The following is a 19,647-nucleotide window of genomic DNA, read 5'->3' on the forward strand; positions in this document are numbered from 1 at the left end:
ACGAGAATTAAATTCCATCCTAACTTATTGGCAAGACAACTGATGAAAACAGAACCAAATCATACATTTAAAAGGTTAAAAAGACCAGCTCCCCAAGATCTTCTGTAAAAAAGAAAGATAATTGGACAATGGACATATGAATGGATATTGTGCCATACACGCCAACAAGAGAAATTACATAAAATCTACTTAAATGTCGACAGCTCGCTAGAATAAAATGAGTTTAAAATAAATTGAACGAAAAAAAAAATAAAAAAAGACAATATTTGAATTCATAAGTAAATTGCATTTCCTGTCGTTATTGGACGTCGTCTGTCGAAATCTTCCCTGGCTCGTTGGATAGACTTTAGTTCTTCTTCACCCTCAAAAAGAAAATTCCACTTCTCCAACTCCCAGTGGATGACATACCAAGAATTTACAACTTTGAGAAACACCTCACTGTAGTATTGAGTAATAAAAAGGATTGGAAGAAAGAAACGCTTACTCAGCATATAAAAGACCATACCATCACGTGGTATACTGATGCTTCCAAAACCAAAGCAGGGACAGGGATAGGAGTATTTGGGCCGAAAACTGAATACTCCGAACCAATGGGCACCTACCCCAGTATCCTTCAGGCAGAAATTTGCGCTATCGAAAGATGCGTACAATTTATCTTGGATAGGAACTATAACGAAAACAGGAAATTGCCATCCTATCCGATAGTCAAGCAGCACTTAACGCGATCAACTCAGCAACCATCAATTCGAGGTTGGTCAAAGAATGCCTAGAGAAGCTCAACAAATTAGGCAAAGAAAATAAAGTCCTCCTACTCTGGGTGCCTGCTCACCAAGGGATAGAAGGCAATGAAAAAGCAAATGATCTAGCTAGGAAAGGAGCGAACACTCCACTAACTGGACCAGAACCGTTCTGTTTTCCAAACGGGAACCAACTGAAAGCGGAACTGAAGAATCTGGAAGACTCCATCCGTAACTTGGAATGGGTGTCCTCCAACGGTCTAAGACACTCGAAAAAGTTCCTTAGAACTTATGACCGAGAAAAAATCAAAGGTTTTCCTTGATTTAAGTAAAAACAATCTTCGATTGTCACGGGGTTTCTAACAGGACACTGTCTCCTCAACGAACACCTCAGTAGGCTGAAACTGAGAAACAACGGCGAATGCAGATTTTGTGGGGAAAATGGGGAAACACCAGAACACCTTATCACTGAGTGCGCCGAGACGACGACCATTCGTGCCATGAACCTTGGCACGTCTGATGTCGAGGATGGAGAGCTGGCCTCTGTGGAGCCGTCTCAGATACTGGCTTTTCTTAAAGCCCTGAGACTGTATGATGAGTTATAACTCGTTATAACTCAAGAAAGGGGAACACACAATAGATCTATAAGGTCGCGGTGATTGACTCCCCTTCTAAATATTCTACATTAGTTCTTCTTTATCTCCTTCTTTTCTAAGCTTATAAAAAGTAAAAAATAAATCAGTTCTATTGGTACCAATGTCAATCCAGTTAAATTTTTAAGTTTATCCTGAATTTCAAAATCTAAACCTTTCGTCAGTTATGCTTGTAGTTTTTATGACTTAAAAAGTCTGTGATTTTTATAATTCTTAAATAAATGAGTCAATAAATATCATATTTATAGTGTCCAACCGGAGATGAATTAGAAAAACAAACATTGCAACGCAAAGGTGATATTAAATACGAAAATGGAGTATTTTCCAGCAATATTCCATGTGAAGAAGTTTTTAAATGTATGGACTTAACTTTTAATGAATTGGCTAATATTCCTGAAGACGTAGAAACTCCATTTGAATCTTACTCAAAAGTTCAGCGATTAAATAGGTAGGTATTACTTATTTACATAAAAATTGTAAAGATAAGTAACAATTTTTAGATAAAAAACAATTACATATCATTTTTCATTAAGTTTTTTTAACTTAAGAAAAAGTAGATTGAACATAAGCATAAAAAATAATTTGGATTTTGATGTCCCGTCCGTCCAAGAATTTTCAATAGCACCATTTCAAGCCCGACTTTAATTTGACTATCATTATAGGTCTTTTTAGTAGTACGGTAAATTTCTATCTTTTTCTACGCTAAAAAATCTATCTTTTCTTAAAAAGTTATAATAACAGAACTGGTGTCTGAGTAACATTTTCTAAAATATTTCAATCTTTCCATTTTTTCCCGTCCGTCCGCTTGAAATGGTTGATCAGGAAAAATAATGTATCTCTCAGATACAATAGGAGTGAGGAAAATCTGATAGATGGCAAAGAAAAATAATATTTTCGCCAAGGCTTGGAAAACTTTTGTAAAGAAACCCGTTACCGGAGTGTTTGTAGCACAGTTTCACGTTTTTTTTACAGCCGAATAAACATAACTCATGTATAAATAGGGTAGATTAGGATGTTATTTTATATATCTACTTGATAGTTGATATATACGAAACGTTGTTTTGTATAAATCAGAAAATAAAATCAGTGAAAGTTTGCTATAACTTTTTTAACATTTAACTTTAACGTTTGACATTGTTTTATTTCAATTTCTAGACAGTTGTTTAATCAGACACTTAAAGTACTCCAGATGGAAGAGATGATAAATGATTTTAACAACTGGATATATATGGCACGGAAGGAACGGTTACCCATTCTCATTGGTGGCAATTTCATAGATATCTACATGGTTTGTGTGAATGAGGAGCTCCAAATTTTGAAAAATTCTGAAGCAGAAGAATTTAAGCTTTTAGAGATCGTTAATAACAAATTGAGTGAATTGCATGACATGGAGGTACAATACAAGTTTTACAATACATACATACAAGTTTTGATTAAACTTAATTTTAATTATTCACGTTTATTGACTCAACGTAAAACAATATCTGCATTTTTTATTTTGAAATGTAACAAAATCGAAGTCACTGACGAACCGGAAACTAAGTCAACCATATTAAAACAATACCGTTCTCGCGAATGGGCTCTTTCACTATATTTTGGAATTAGCATAATTGAATAAAGCAATTAATTCTAGAATTTTCTGCTATCTCACTTTTGAAAAATTTGAAGTCGTTCTTAAGAAAATAAATAAAAACAAAAAAGCCCAGAATAAAAATCCGCACTTTATTTTTAATGCGTCACGCCTGGCATGTTGAAAAGCGGCAACACGGCCGGGCCACCATGCTGACCCACCACCACCTCCACACAAAGCCATTCAACCTTTTCCAATATGGCGGAGATAGAAGTGCTTTATTTTGGCGCGTATTTTAAAACCTGTTTTATTTCCAAATAGACATGTTTCACACAAATGTCGGGTTAGATTACGTAATATTTCACTAATTTTTTAATATACAGGGAGTCTAAAGCTCTCCACATAAGTATGGCATTTTTTGTATTATTACTTTTCTGAAAACATCAGTTGTTATTTTTTATAAAAAGGTCTGCTTTCTCAGAAAATAGGTAGGTAGTGTTAAAATATTCAAACTTAAGGTAGCATATATAGGGTGTTCAAAATCATGGGAAAAAGAAATAACCGGAAATATATGACAGAAAATAGCAATATAAACTAAATATTCAACTGCAAACACTTACTTACCATACTTTAGAATTTACTGCACGTTTGATAAATATATACTATTGTGGACAGTAGAGGAAGTTACTTGTCTAAGTAAATAAAAGCCTTGGTAAATGCTCTTGGAATTATAAACTACACTGGCTTGAGTCAAAAAATATGGAATATTTTTCCTATGTTTTGCAGCATTACACAAATGGGAATAAATTTAAACTATAATAGGTGAGGATAACTAAAAAATATAATATGTGTTTCAAGATTTTATATAGAAAAAAAACTAAATACCTTTTTGGGGGTTCGTAAGTAAAACTTAACGCTTAGCTTAGTTTTCTTTACTCTTTCTCTTTACATAGGGCATTGTCTTTGTGGTAAAGACGCCATTCCTTTTTTGCATAGTTCTTCAATAAAATATTGGATATTCTGAACAAGATGGATTTAATAATAAATTCTGAAGTATGTGAGGGGCAATTGTGACCTAAAAAAGACTTACATCCAGGCCATTTATATTTTCAAATGTCAATGTTGTCAATATCTTTCTGTGATCTTTTTGATGCAAAAAGCTTGATTATTCTTCCAATATTTTACTTAATGTGACGGAAGCGTAAGCATTAGCTAAACCTAACCTAACCTAACCATAACATCATCCCCACTAGGGTAACAGAGGCTTTGGCCTTTGGCCCTTTTTGAGGCATATTTATTACCCGAGAACTACTAGTAGGAGTGAAATTATCTCTTTTGATAGCTGTCAACCATTTTTTACGAAGCTCGTCATTTTTGGGGAATATAAAAGCAGAAACATTGGGACCCCCTCTATAATTCTCGTGAGAATTCGGAACAGAGCAGGTAAAAGGTATGCTACAATAAAATGTTAATACCTACCCTTTAATACCTGTCTTTTGATTATTGTAAGTAACCATATATAAAGTACTATGCAGACTGGTGGTGAAGGCTTTTTACTCATTTAGGTGTAATATCTTGATAAATACTTCTAGTTCTTACCTTAAAATAATTAATAGTAGAGGAGTACGACAAGCACAAAAGTTTGAATTTCCCTATGTGGAATGTCTGGTTTGGATTTTTATTACACTGTTATTTTATCACAATTTTCTGATCACACCATGCACTGAACACTAAGAACTAAACAAACGTGTTGCAGAAGCACAACAAACTAAAGATAATTAATTATTTCTGGTATGCAATCGGAACGAGAAACCACTACAGGCTTTTCAGGTTAAAGGTAAACCATTTAATAATGCGCTGCCTTCGCCGCCATATTTGCCTTCCCATATCATGTTGATTGGCCTTGAGTTGAGGTGGTGCTGTTCAAATCAAATCGCAATGTTGCCAGTTGTTGGCTGGCTCACGAGCACGGTTCTGCAATGTGTTTGGGCGTATTTTTCATACGTCATCAATTGGCGCTTTAAAATTATTTCAAATTAAAGCAATTTTGAAGGCCTATAAAAAAATTATTCAATGTCATGGAACGATTTTTTTTGGATAAATATACTGAAAATAGTCTTCTATTTCAGATTTTGTCCTTGAATTGGGTATTTTATTTTTTGTGAAAGAGCCCATTTTGTTTTCATAGTCCTTTTTTAGTCGTTTTAGCTGATGTTTGAATAGATATTAATTGTATTTAGAATATCACATTATTTATCAAAATTTTATGTTTTTTTTATGGTTTTCCACCTTCTTCTTATTCTTCTTCAACCCGCCTTTATCTACTACTATACAGGGTGCTACAAATTCGAGGTACGAGCACTGGTATCTCGGAAACCGTAATAGATACGAAGATGGTTAAATTGGGGCAAAGTTGCGACTTGGGATGTTCACCAAGATGCCATCAAAAAAGTTTTAAAAATTTCTGAGTTTTTTTGGAAAAAACAGATTTTTTGGAAAATCAATTTTATTTTTTCCTGTCGTTACTTTTTAGAAAATCTAAAAACTAATTGCACATTCTCATAGCCACTTTATTAGAGCTATCCGATAGTATTTTTATATTTTCAAATTAGCTGATAATTTGTGAGATACACAGGCCAACAACTTAATTTTTTTAAATACGGACCTGCATTTTTTATTTTAGGTTTTGAAAGAACTCGATCTCCTGACTACAATGATATGCTACACTCAGGGGCGGATACAGGAATTTATTTTAGGGGGGGGCCAAAATAAAAAGTAATGTAGAATATGCTTTTTAGGGCGCCATTTTTAACCCAAAAGTCTAATATTTAACACAATTTACAGATTTTAGGGGGGGCCCGGGCCCCATGGGCCCCCCTCTGTATCCGCCACTGGCCACACTTTATACTTTTTTTGTCTCGGACATTTGAACACAATTTATTTAAACTAATTTCAAGTCCGGCTCTGTTTTTTTAAATATAAATCAGTTAAAAAGTAACGACAGGAAAAAATAAAATTAATTTTCAAAAAAATCCATTTTTTCCAAAAAAAAATCAGCAATCCTTGGAATTTTTAAAACTTTTTTGATGGCATCTTGGTGGACATCCCAAAACGCAACTTTGCCCCAATTTAACCATGTTCGTATCTATTACGGTTACCGAGATACCAATGCTCGTACCTCGAATTTGTAGCACCCTGTATAGAGATCTTTCCTATCCTTTTTCATTTTCCCTGTTCTGTGCTGTATTTAACCACCGTTTAAACTTGATTTTCATGCATCCGTTGTCCGACGTTACGATGATACGATATTAATTTTATTGGTTGAATTGAAAGGCTTCGATTGGTTAACCGTTTCTAACCAATCGAAGTCGGAAGTCGGAAGAGTTTGACAAGTCTCAAAAATATCAAGTCGAATTCATGCACGCATCTGCGTCCGTGTTCCTTCGCGTATAGTCACTCCAATCATATTGTTATGTTTTTCGTTGGTTCTGTGTGGACAGAAAGTCTAATTTATTTAAACACAATTTATTTTACACTAAGTAATAAAAACAATAACGATAAAACTACTTGAAGAACTATTTATAACTTATTTACAATTATTTAACTTAAAGGAATTTATTTTGAATTTAGCGCGGCAATTGTACGCATCGACCGAAGCTGTTTGTTTTTTCCCTCCTCAGGCCCCAGGTTTTATGTATGAGAGAAACAGACAGTCTAGATCTTAGTCGAATTTTCTGTTTATGTCTGGTCGCCGTTCTCTGTTTCTCCGAATTATTCCATTCGCTTTCGAATGGGAGCAGTGGCGGATACAGAGGGGGGGGGGGCCGTGCCCCCCTAAAATCTCCTGGCTTTTGGGTTAAAAATGGCGCCCTAAAAGGCATATTTGGCATTATTTTTTATTTGGGCCCCCCTAAAATAAATTTCTGTATCCGCCCTTGAATGGGAGCGGGGCATGATACAAAGAAAACAAGGTATGATCGATAGCGGCTCCAATTTCGCTAAGTTTGCGCATACCACCTGTGACGTCATACGCCATACAAAAAAATATGCATATTGTTAAATTGCCACTAATAAAAAAAACCTAAAATAGGGAAGAATTAGGACATAACCCCAAAAGTTATGTCAAATCATCTAGCATGACATTTGAAAAATTATTTTCACATTTATTAGCTTACTTCGGGTTTCTCTTATTACCGATTCTGAACCGTCCTAGAACTGTGATGCGTATGCGCAGAAGGAAATATGAAGACATTATTTCACTTGCGCATGCGCTGCGGAGTTCTAGGATGGTTCAGAATCGGTAATAACAAGAACCCGAACAAAGCTATTGTGTCATCTGTTTGACAGTTTGAAATTGGCGCGCGGAGCTTGCCGACCAATGGTGCCGTTTATCACCTGTGACGTAGTGAACAACCTGCGCAATATCATACCTTGTATTCTTTCTATCATGGGAACGGGGCATATTAGTCAGGTTAGGCCGAGTCCACACGGGTCCGCAACATTATTGAAAGATGTCATGTCTATAAACCAATAAGACTGGTTAAAAACAACAAGAGTCGACATATGATGGATTTACATAATATACACCCATCCACAGTTAACTTTAAAAATATTAGAAACTTTTCTGGAAGATGTTCTAATCCGATATAGGTTTCCGACTGGTTTTCTATATTTACAATAAATACATCTTGAAATTTATTATTAGAGTATATTTTGTAGTGTAACAATCCAAATTCGTCAACAAAGTTGAAGAGGTAATATTTTGGCCAACTGTATAACAAGAAATTTAAATGAAAGAAAGGAACCTACGTTGTGTTAAATATTTTTTTTTTGCGATTACCTCGGATGCGCCTCGACAGAAGCAATATTTTAGGAAATTTGAGGAGAATAGGTTATGTTTTGAATTTAAATAAATATGTCTATTTTTAAATAGGCGGTTCATCTCAATTTGATGTCATAAATTATGACATCATAAACATTAAATATAAAAGAATGTCTATCATGTATACTTCAATTATGCTGCAATAATATCTATTACTGGATCCAGCTAAACGCATATTTTATGTAATAAAAAAATAATAATAATAAAATAATTTACATTAACTTAATTATTTAACGCAATATTTTATATTTATCAAAATAATACATTTTTGGTTTGGGTTAGGTTAGTTAGTTATTGTCTGTTTACAACCTTATGTATCCTTTTAATTTTAGGACATTTTGGATACTATGAAAGCAAAGAAAGAGGGCTGTGAAAAAAAAATTGAAAATTTAAAATCTGACGAATTAAAAATACACGAAAGGTTTAAAATGGCCGCTGAAAATAACAAATTCTTCGATTTTTTGAAAAAGGTATTCAGAAAGAAATATCGACCTCCCAAGATGAAAACAGATGGTAAATAAATTTTGTTTAATGAAAAATAAGTATTCTTCATTTCTTTATTATTTCTTTATAAGGTACTAAGGTTTCTGCTAAAGAATTATCGAAAATTTTTCCTTTATTTGTGATGGAGAAAAAATCAACAACTCAAAAACTGGACAAGTCAATCCCGTGCGCTCTAGAAACCTCATATAACACGTGACGTGTCTAAAATATAGCATTGCATCACCGGAAAAGGCTTTCAATTAAAATGTTATTTCTTTGTTGATGATTTTTTTCGGGTTACTGGTTAGTTTTAGTTGGCATACTCATATACATATAACTAAAATATACTCAGCCTAATCTCCAAAAAGTGAAGCCCAAACAATGAAAGAGAAATATGGAATTTTGCATAAGTCTATTTCACCCGGATATTCTTTTAACTGCGCATGCCTTACCTGAAGAAGTTTTCATTGGTCGGTGTTTTTAAATGGAAGTGTCGTGAAAATGAAGTGCTGACATTTCACCTAACCTTCAATTTTATTTATATTTTTATTATTTATAACACATTATCGTGGAGTTGGAAAAATATCAAAAAATGATTGGAAACAATAAACTAAACAAAATCACTCTTTTACGCACACAAATAAAAAGTAATCCAAATAGAACTAAAACAACAATCAATCGGAGTTTGGCGCAATCGCAGTTCAATCAATATCCGTGTGAAATAGACTTATGCAGCATTAATATGGAGCTGAGTTATGTTGTCTTTTTCTTACGGCACGAAAACAGCACCCGGGGTTAAATAGGGAACACTGAGTGTATTTTAGTTATATGTATATGGGCATACTATGCTCAAATTGAAAAACAGTATTGAAAATTAATTATTATTTGTTTAATCGAAAAACTCGACGTTATTAGCACAATAGTTTATAAATATAGAAGGCATTTTTAGTTTAAGATGGTAGCAAAATGTTAGTTTTGTTATAAGTTTTTATAATTACCAACAGGATGTTTCAAAAAAGCATGTGCCATCTCTCGTGGGGGAAATGCCCACGTAATGGTATTTATACATTGGCGCGCTGCGCCGCGAACGCGCGGCACGCGCGCACCAATTCGTACCTATTGGTACGTGTTTTCAAGTTGCGCGCGCTCCGCGTGCAAACAACTAGCGGCGAACCATCTCCAGTCGGTATTTCGACGCTCCGCTTTGTTTGTTCGTTGTTCAATTACCATTTCATTTAATTGATCGCCTATTAGTTTAATTTGTAATAAGCAAAATTTTAAAATTAACATGATACTCGAGATGAAAATAAAATGGAAAAATTTGTCGAGAATTATCGTACATGGAGAAATAAAAAAAATCAAGAAACCAGAAACACTAAATAATTTATGAGAACTACTATTATTGTACTATATTATACTGAACTAACGTTTATCATTATGAATATGTATTAACAAATAAAATATTCGTCTAGATGAACAAACTTCATCCTCATCATCTTCAAGTTCTGAGGAATCTGATTATGAAGAAGACGAAGGTAGCATCGATTCACGCGACTTTGGCTTTATGAAGCAAGATATTAACGTATGTCCTAAGGGATGTGAACCAGCTCTATTTAATTTAACAGTAGAACTAAGGACCACAAGGTATGTCTTATTCGTATAAACACACAACATGAATAAATAATTTTGTACACGATATTAGACTCCCTCTAAAAAACAATGTTGCGATTTTTTTTTCTTAGAATTTTTTTTTGTTTAAATAGGAGATAATACTGCAAAATTTAAATTTATTTATTATTATTACTAACCATACGGTTAATTCTGTATACATTTAGACATGAAATTGAACAAACCGAAAGAGAAGAAGTTACATTAATGGAAATAACCAAAAAGAATATTGATATACAGAATAAAAAAATGGCAAAAGTACGTGTGGAGTACCAAGAATGTGTAAACACATTGGAGGAATTTCGAGTAAGTCGTTACCTTTATGAATATACATATATTGTTAAGGTCAAGGTGTATTACTGGTTGCATAACTGCATTACACATACTACATAACCGCAACGTGCATTGAGCCAAACCTGGCGAATTCAACAGAAAGTAAAAGAAAATTACAGAATTCTTTAGAAAATTCCAGAAACCATCGCCAGGGGGTATATAAGGTCCGCGCTTTGACAGTTGGACCAGTCTGAAGATAGTCTGAAGATAGTCTGAAGTCTGAAGTTTGATAATACCGCGAAATACCGTTAGAGTAATAGTAGTTGCATAAATTGTGTTGTAAATAGTATAAGTTGTTTGTACAGAGTGAGACAAATAAATTCGTTAAGTATTTTATCGTGAGTTTAAATAGTGGACCCAGGGAATCCGTAACAATTGGTGTCGGAAGTACGATTCAAGAAGATTTTAAGAAGAAATTAAGTTGATTGGAAGATTTTTAGACCGAATCAGAGTATTTTTATGGTTGGTACAAGGGAGCAAGCGAAGAAAATGGAGGAAGTAAGCAAATTATTGGGCGATTTTATGGAGAATATGAGAAGAGAGAAAGCAGAAGAAAAAGACGAAGAAAAATTACGCCGTCAAGAAGAACAGGACCGGCTTGAGAAAATTTTTGAAGATTTGAAAATTCAACGACAACAAGAAAAACAAGAAGAACACGACCGGCTTGAGAAAATTCTCGAAGATTTAAAAGCTCAAGGACAGCATGACAAACATGAAGAACAGGACCGGCTTCAGAAAATTTTCGAAGATTTCAAAGTTCAACGACAGCACGACAAACAAAAAGAACAGGACCGGCTTCAGAAAATTCTAGAAAATCAAGAAATTAGACAAGAACGGTTGGAGAAAATTGTTGAAGATTTAGAAGTACGTCGCCAGAAGGACAAAATTGAAGATCAAGACCGCATGCAGAAAAGTCTCGAAAATTCGGAAAGAAGACAGCAGAACCACCTTCAAGAAGCCGTAGAAGATCTGGAGAAGCGCCTTCAGCAGAAAATGGAAAAATTAGAGATGGACCTACAGAAGACCAAGGCACAAGTAAGAACACCTGGCGTTCAAGGAACTGCGAACCTTAAGGCCCCGACCTACGATGGACAAACCACCTGGACGATGTACCACCGCCAGTTTGAAGCAGCGGCTGCTGCCAATGGATGGACTGACCAAGAGAAAGCAGCAGCACTTGTCATCGCGCTGCGTGGCCCTGCCCTGAAACTGCTGCAAACTATTCCTGCAGCCCAACAGCAGGAATACCAAACGTTGGTCGCTGCACTGGACAGAAGATATGGCGACCAACATCGATGCCAACTTTACCAGACTCAGATCAAGACACGCCTGCAGAGGTCCGGAGAGAGTCTGCAGGAATTTGAAGCAGACTTACGTCGGCTGGTACATCTGGCATATCCAGAAGCTCCGGAAGGATTTAGGGAGGAACTCGCTGCTCAGTGCTTTATCAGTGGATTAAAGGACAACGAGTTACAGAGGGCGCTGCAAATATCCCGATTTTCTACAAGCAGCGAAGCACTGGTCAGGGCGCTGGAAATCGAAGCTGCTTTTAGCGCCATCCCTAGACCGAAGATAAGATCTGTAACGGTCGAGGAACAGCCCGGAAGTTCTCACATACGTTTGGAGGAGATGTTTAGTAAACTATGTGAGTTACTAGTGAACAAGAGTAGCAACAACACCCAGACAGAGAATCATAGAAGATCCCAGGAAATAAGGTGCTATAGATGTGGCAGGAATGGCCACATTAAACGGGATTGCCGTGTCCAAATGCGATCCCGTTCACCATCCAGAGAACGTAGGCACCAGGAAAACTAAAATCAGTCAATACTAAGGGGCGAGTATTGACTGGGGAGAACAGAGCCCCCAGGATTTTTTCCATTAGGAGTCTGGGAAGAACCGCTGACAGTTTAGTGATCGACGGGAAAGTCAATGGAAAGGGAATCCGAATGACAGTGGACACTGGCGCTATGGTATCGTTGGTGCGGGCTAACTCAGTGCAAGGATTGAAGCTGATGCCTCTGAGAAGAAGAGTGTGTTTACGTACAGTTACGGGGGAAATGGCCGTTGTACGGGGAGAGGCTATCGTCGAACTGAAGTTAGGAAATTTGAAGTTCCAGCATAGCGTTTTAGTGGCAGATATTGAAGATGACTTCATCTTGGGCATGGATGTGATTCGTCAACATGGATTTTCGTTCGATCACCAGAGAAATATCCTGAATATCGGAAATGAAGAGTTTATGTTATCTCCAGACGAGGGACCAGGAAGAATGGATGTAAGATCAGCGGAAACTGTGGTGATACCTGGTAATACCGAGAAGATCGTATTCGGTAAAGTGGAGAAAATCGCTGGGTGCTGTGTTGGACTGGTACAAAGTAGCGACAACAAACAAGATAGGTACTTAGTAGGAAAGTCATGGGTGAACACCGACAAGAATATACCGATCAGAATTGCGAATGTTTTCCCGAATTGTGTCAAGATTCAAAAAGGTGACAAGATAGCCATCTGCGAACCTGTAAGAAGTGTCACCCGATGTGATGAAGTGCCGTCAGCTGTTACACAAATGGCATCCAAAGAAACACTAAAACATCTAGAGCACCCATGGGATCACCTAACATCTGAGGAGAAACAGAAGGCTAAGCAGTTCCTGCTAAAGCATGGCAGTATTTTTGAGAAGAACAACAGTGGAAGAACAGATTTTGTGAAGCACCGGAGTAATACTGATCATGCTCAGCCGATTCGACAACGTCCTAGAAGGTTGCCCCTGTCCAAACAACAAGAAATGGAGACAATGGTAGATAAGATGCTAGAAGATGGAGTTATCGAAGAATCATCGAGTCCATGGTCATCTCCTGTTGTTTTGGTGACGAAGAAAGATGGTAGTACACGATTCTGCGTGGACTATCGGAAGCTCAATGACGTCACTAAGAAGGACAGCTACCCACTGCCACGTATAGACGACACGTTAACCACACTGGCAGGTTCGTGCTGGTGGATACTGGCAAGTTGGCCTGGACGAGGAAGACAAAGAAAAGACGGTTTTTTCTACAGGAAACGGACTATACCAATTCAAGGTCATGCCGTTTGGGTTATGCAATGCTCCAGCTACTTTCGAACGTCTCATGGAGGTGGTGTTAAGAGGATTAACTTGGAAAACGTGCTTGGTTTACCTCGACGATGTATTGGTTATGGGAAGAACTTTTGAGGAGCACTTGCGAAATTTAGGAGAAGTCTTCGGCCGCATACGGAATGCTCACCTGTACTTGAACCCGAAGAAGTGTAGCTTATTCCAGCGACAAGTGGAATTCTTGGGTCATGTAGTCTCGGCAGACGGAATTTACACCGACCAGAAGAAAATCGCTGCGATCAAGGATTGGCCTAAACCTCGCGACAAACATGAACTTAGAAGTTTTCTGGGTTTATGCACCTATTACAGAAGATTTGTCAAGGGATTTGCCAATATAGCTGCACCCTTACATAGACTTACAGGTGATGAAGTCGGCTACGAATGGAACACCGATTGTGATGTAGCCTTTGGAAGACTTAAGGCGGCTTTATGTTCAAGTCCTATTCTAGCCTACCCGCAACAACAAGGGAGGTATATCCTGGATACCGACGCCAGCAATATCGGCATAGGTGCAGTGCTATCACAAGTGCAAGATGGCGAAGAACGAGTGATAGAATATTACAGTCGAGTTCTATCCAAACCAGAAAGGAATTACTGCGTTACCCGGAAGGAGCTGCTAGCAATTGTAAAGGCAGTTGATCATTTCCATAAATAACTGTATAGCCAAGAATTTTTAATTAGGACAGATCATGCGGCTCTCAAGTGGCTTATGGAGATGAAACAACCTGAAGGTCAAATAGCGCGATGGCTCGAGAAGCTCCAGCAGTATCACTTTACCATCCAACATCGTGCTGGAAAGATGCATGGTAACGCAGACGGTTTGTCCAGAAGACCCTGTCAGAAGATGTGTGATCTGCTTGGTATTCACAAGACTAGGACAACAGCTTTACATCCGCAGTCTGATGGGATGGTCGAAAGATTCAATAAGACCATTGAAGAACACATCTCGAAAATGGTGGACGAACATCAAAGAGATTGGGATCAGCACATACCGCTATTCCTAATGGCGTATAGAAGTGCAGTTCACAACACCACCGGACTTTCACCATCGAAGATTTTGTTTGGTCGAGAATTACGGTTGCCTTGGTGTGTGACTTGGCGTTCGGATCACCAGACGACGGCACCACAAACGTAGAGGACTACGCGGATGAACTGAAGGAAAGGTTATTGGAAATTCATCAGACCGTTAGAAGTAAGATTGCGCTAGCCAGTGACCGGATGAAAGCTCTTTACGACCTCAGAGCTAATTCTACGGGATTTCAACAGGACGATAGGGTATGGTTGTATAACCCACAGCGCAAGAAAGGAAGGTCCCCTAAGTTAACTCCAGCAAGGGAAGGTCTTTATACAGTCATCAAGAGGATAAATGATGTTTTGTACCGGATTCAATGCAGCCCTAGAAGTAAGATGAAAGTAGTTCATCTGGATCGATTGAAGAGATACCAGACAGGAAACCTTGATCGGGACGATCAAATTTGAGAAGGGGGCAATGTTAAGGTCAAGGTGTATTACTGGTTGCATAACTGCATTACTGCTACATAACCGCAATGTGCATTGAGGAACCTGTCGAATTCGACAGAAAGTAAAAGAAAATTACAGAATTCTTTAGAAAATTCCAGAAACCATCGCCAGGGGGTATATAAGGCCCGCGCTTTGACAGTTGGACCAGTCTGAAGATAGTCTGAAGTCTGAAGTTTGATAATACCGCGAAATACCGTTAGAGTATAGTAGTTGCATAAATTGTGTTGTAAATAGTATAAGTTATGTGTACAGAGTGAGACAAATAAATTCGTTAAGTATTTTATCGTGAGTTTAAATAGTGGACCCCCCGGAATCTGTAACAATATATATATATATATATATATATATATATATATATATAATATATATATATATATATATATATATATATATATATATATATATATATATATATATATATATATATATATATATATATATATATATATATATATATATATATATATATATATATATATATATATATATATATATATATATATATATATATATATATATATAACGTAGGCACCAGGAAAACTAAAATCAGTCAATACTAAGGGGCGAGTATTGACTGGGGAGAACAGAGCCCCCCATTTTTTTCCATTAGGAGTCTGGGGAAGAACCGCCGACAGTTTAGTGATCGACGGAAGGTCAATGGTAGGAGAATCCGAATGACAGTGGACACTGGCGGTATATATATATATATATATATATATATATATATATATATATATATATATATATATATATATATATATATATATATATATATATATATATATATATATATATATATATATATATATATATATATATATATATATATATATATATATATATATATATATATATATATTGTTATGCTCTGCCCTAATTTAACCATGTTCGTATCTATTACGGTTACCGAGATACCAATGCTCGTACCTCGAATTTGTAGCACCCTGTATAGCCGCAATAGGTTAAAATAATAGAAAATAGATACGAACATGGTTAAATTAGGGCAGAGTTGCGCTTTGGGATGTTCACCAAGATGCATCAAAAAAGTTTTAAAAATTTCAAGGATTGCACATTCTCCTAGCCACTTTATTAAGGCTATCTGATAATATTTTTAGATTTTCAAATTAGCTGATAATTTGTGAGATACAGAGGCTAATTTATTTTTTTTTAAATACGGACCTGCATTTTTATTTCAGTTTTTGAAATAACTCGGTCTTTTGAGTACAATGATATGCCACACTTTATATATTTTTTGTTTTGGGTACCTTAACAAGAACAAAACTACACTACTCAAAACAATTATCGCATATTTTCTAAAAAAAATATTAATTTGAAAAACAAGACACTTTGAATTCCCTGACTTACGATTTTAAATAGTATGGATATTGTGAAGGGAAATTCCATACAACAAGCCTGCGCGCGACATCTAATTTTTAGTCGGCCGACTATTTAGTTGCAAAAGTAAAAACAATACATACTTATGAAGTCAATCGGCGGACTATTTGATTGCATGTGAGCGCGACTCCATAAAGATATATTGGTTACAAATATTGAACTAAATATTCGGCCGATTAAAAATTTGATTACATTTCACAAATATTGGGCCGATCGGCTCCATAAGAATGAATGTTTTTTATTTTTATTTATATATTATTTTCACTTTTGCAACTAAATAGTCGGCCGACTAAAAATTACATGTCAGTGCGTACCTTAATTATCCTAAAAAAAAACTCACAAGAGAAAGGCAGAAAAATGCATGCTTCATTTAGAAATATGTAATAATTATTTTTTTTCAAATATGCGATAATTGTTTTGAGTAGTGTATTTAATTATTATTTAAAATTATTTCAAGTTCGACTCTGGTTTTTAAATTATTTAATCTGATTATATTCATCGCAACAATATTGATCAGCTTTAATTAACATTGAATAAGGAAATTTGAGCCAACTGATTGATTCAAAAAATAATATTCAAGTCAGCAATTTAAAAATATTATTTTTAACTTTTTTTATTGTGAATTTGAAATTTCAGTGTGCGATCTAATAATATGCATAATATTAACCGTAGTTATTATGAATAAATCAACTTATGAATAAAAAAAAATAAAAATGAAAAAAAGAAATAAATATGAAAATTTTTATGATTTTACTACAATTTGGACTTTGACAATGTGTATGCTCTTTTAGATGTTTAAGATTAAAGTAAAGAAATAACGGAAACCTGTTATTTTAAGATGTCATATATAAATAACAGTAAGAGTTTCAACTGTTATTTAAAAATAACGGGTTTGCCTGCCACTAGTTTCTATTGAAACACCTATTCAACAGTTTTGTTATAAATTAAGTTACAATAGTAAACATCTTTATTTCTGTGATAATTATAATGACTTGACAATTGCACGACACCATAATTATAAAAAAACCAGCGTGTACCAGCGACTTCGTTCGCGTCGAATTAATCATTTGTAATGGTGATGATAAAGCAAAGCAAGAATTTCCATTAACGTACAAACTGGATAAAATTTTCTCACATTTATGTCAGCATGAGAAAAAACAATATGGGGATATTATTATATAACTTGGTAATATTTGACGGGTAGTTTCATCTCGTTGGAATTTTACTTTCGAAAAATCCGTTTGCCAAAAATAAGCTTTTTACGTCAAGCAGTTTAAGCAGAATCGTGGTTAATCCATTACCCAACTTTTTGGAACACCCTGTATGATTTTTTAAAAAAATTCAAAATATGTAAAAAAACTGAAAATGAATGAATGAAATTCTTCTATCCAAAAAAAATCCTTATGGGTTTTTCGCCACTGCACTGCAAGAAAAATCTACAAAATAAAATAGTTATTTTTTGTAAACACTTGTGCGTTAAACCTAAACGGACGCTGCTTGTCAGAAGTTGTGTTTACAGTAATAAAAATTTGCCTAACAAAGAAAAAAATGCTTAACGTTTCGGAAAGTTTTCTCTTTCCGTCGTCGGAAGCAAAAAAATATAAAGAATCAAGAAAAAAACTATTTAAAATATTTAAATTGAACTATTCGAGAACACTTTATTTTTTAAAACAGATACGTCTACAAGAAATCGTTGACGTTCTGTTAAAATGACATTATATTAAGTTAAACTTCAAAATTAACAATTACTACCTGATAATTACTTAATAAGGTAAAACCAAAAAGCCCAAACTTTCTGTATGATTATTTTTAAATTTTACGTATGTTATGTTTATTTATGTAAATTCTCGCGAACCTACCATAAAATTTACTTTAGAAGTAGAGAGAGGTAATCGTTTGCCATTTCTTGATGTTTTTCACTTTTCTTTTTTAATTCAATCTAATAAAAGTAAATGTATTGCTCATGCATCTGTAGATGTTAGTAATGTATGGCAATCGCTTCTTTGATTTTAAAGAACATTACATAAATAAACATACGAACTTGACCGTTTTTTAAATAAAAAATATTGTAATATTTGAGGGGTGGTTTCACCCTCTTGGAACTGGAATTTCGAAAAATCCCTTCTTATCGAACCTCTACACCCTAGAATCAACCTGTATGCCAAAATTGAGCTTCTTACGTTGAGTGGTTTCAGCAGGATCGTGATTAATCAGTATGTCAGTCACTTAAGGATTTTATATATTAGTATAGATATCATCCATATTCATTTCCAAGCCAACTTGTAGTGGAATATCATATCGTGCAATAGCTATGTCATTCTAATTATTACAGAAATGAAGATGTCTAATATTGATACCGAATATAAAAACAAAAAAAATTATAACAAAATTTCTCAATAGGTGCTTCAACAGAAACTAAATAAAATAAACTTGGTTTTACTTGGACTTTTTTACATTTTATGTTGTTGATGCGTTGTCTATGATTATTACACAAGCAAATTCTGTTTAAATGAAGTTGAAAATTAGCAAGTTTTCCGAATGAAAGCTGAAAAATGTATATAAAGTTCTAATTGGTAGAATACTTAATTTATTCTTCACTTTTTTATTCTACTCAGAGTCCATAAACTGATATTGAGCGCAACTGAAATACGCTGAAAGATCGTTTTGTATTTTCTTTATATTTTCAAAAGCCGCAAAACCTATATCCATATTTACATCATTGCACGCAGTTTAATGGTAAAGGGCTAATCATGATCTCTTTCCTGCTCAAGATAATTGAGTAGAAATGAAACAAGTTGCCGATTCTATTTAGCGACTTTATTTGGCAATATTTTTGGCGTTTTAATAAAGCAAATTTCGATTTTAACTAAAAAAACCGCAGATTTAAATTCGAACTTGTCAGAGAAAACTCGGAATAAAATTGAAAATGGCAAATCGCAGATCAGAAAAATTAATAAAATCGAAAAAACAAATGTCAGATTTGCTAAGAAAAATCTCATGACAAGCGACATTTGCCATGGCTACCAACATAAAGCCTTTTCTTAGGCCAATTCGATTACTTGATGCTACAGCGTGCTGTCTTTATAACTAGGATCAAAGACTAGGATATAAGATTATAAGAAAAAGAAAAAAGTAAGCTCGAAGTTTGAAACGAATTTTTATTTGTTGGAAATTTAATTTCGTAATAGTTTCGATGTCTTTGATGACGTACGTGCCACCTTCTATTGATTTTTCTATATGTATTAAAAAAATATTAAACGGCTTTACTTTATTTTTTACC

General features: G+C 35.0%; 1 protein-coding gene across 2 annotated transcripts in view; it reads left to right on the forward strand.

Moving 5' to 3' along the window:
• Positions 1-19,647, forward strand: part of LOC115878135 (cilia- and flagella-associated protein 44) — a 202,647-nt gene that overhangs the window by 142,952 nt on the left and 40,048 nt on the right. For both annotated transcript variants that reach the window (XM_030894520.1, XM_030894513.1), the window contains exons 23-27: positions 1,639-1,838; positions 2,546-2,783; positions 8,175-8,355; positions 9,798-9,969; positions 10,161-10,299. In XM_030894520.1, coding sequence (XP_030750380.1) covers positions 1,639-1,838; positions 2,546-2,783; positions 8,175-8,355; positions 9,798-9,969; positions 10,161-10,299 — 930 coding nt within the window. The remainder of the gene's footprint in view (positions 1-1,638; positions 1,839-2,545; positions 2,784-8,174; positions 8,356-9,797; positions 9,970-10,160; positions 10,300-19,647) is intronic.

Source organism: Sitophilus oryzae, unplaced genomic scaffold (assembly GCF_002938485.1).
Source record: "Sitophilus oryzae breed Bouriz unplaced genomic scaffold, Soryzae_2.0 scaffold_1062_pilon_pilon, whole genome shotgun sequence".
Classification (NCBI taxonomy): domain Eukaryota; kingdom Metazoa; phylum Arthropoda; class Insecta; order Coleoptera; family Curculionidae; genus Sitophilus; species Sitophilus oryzae.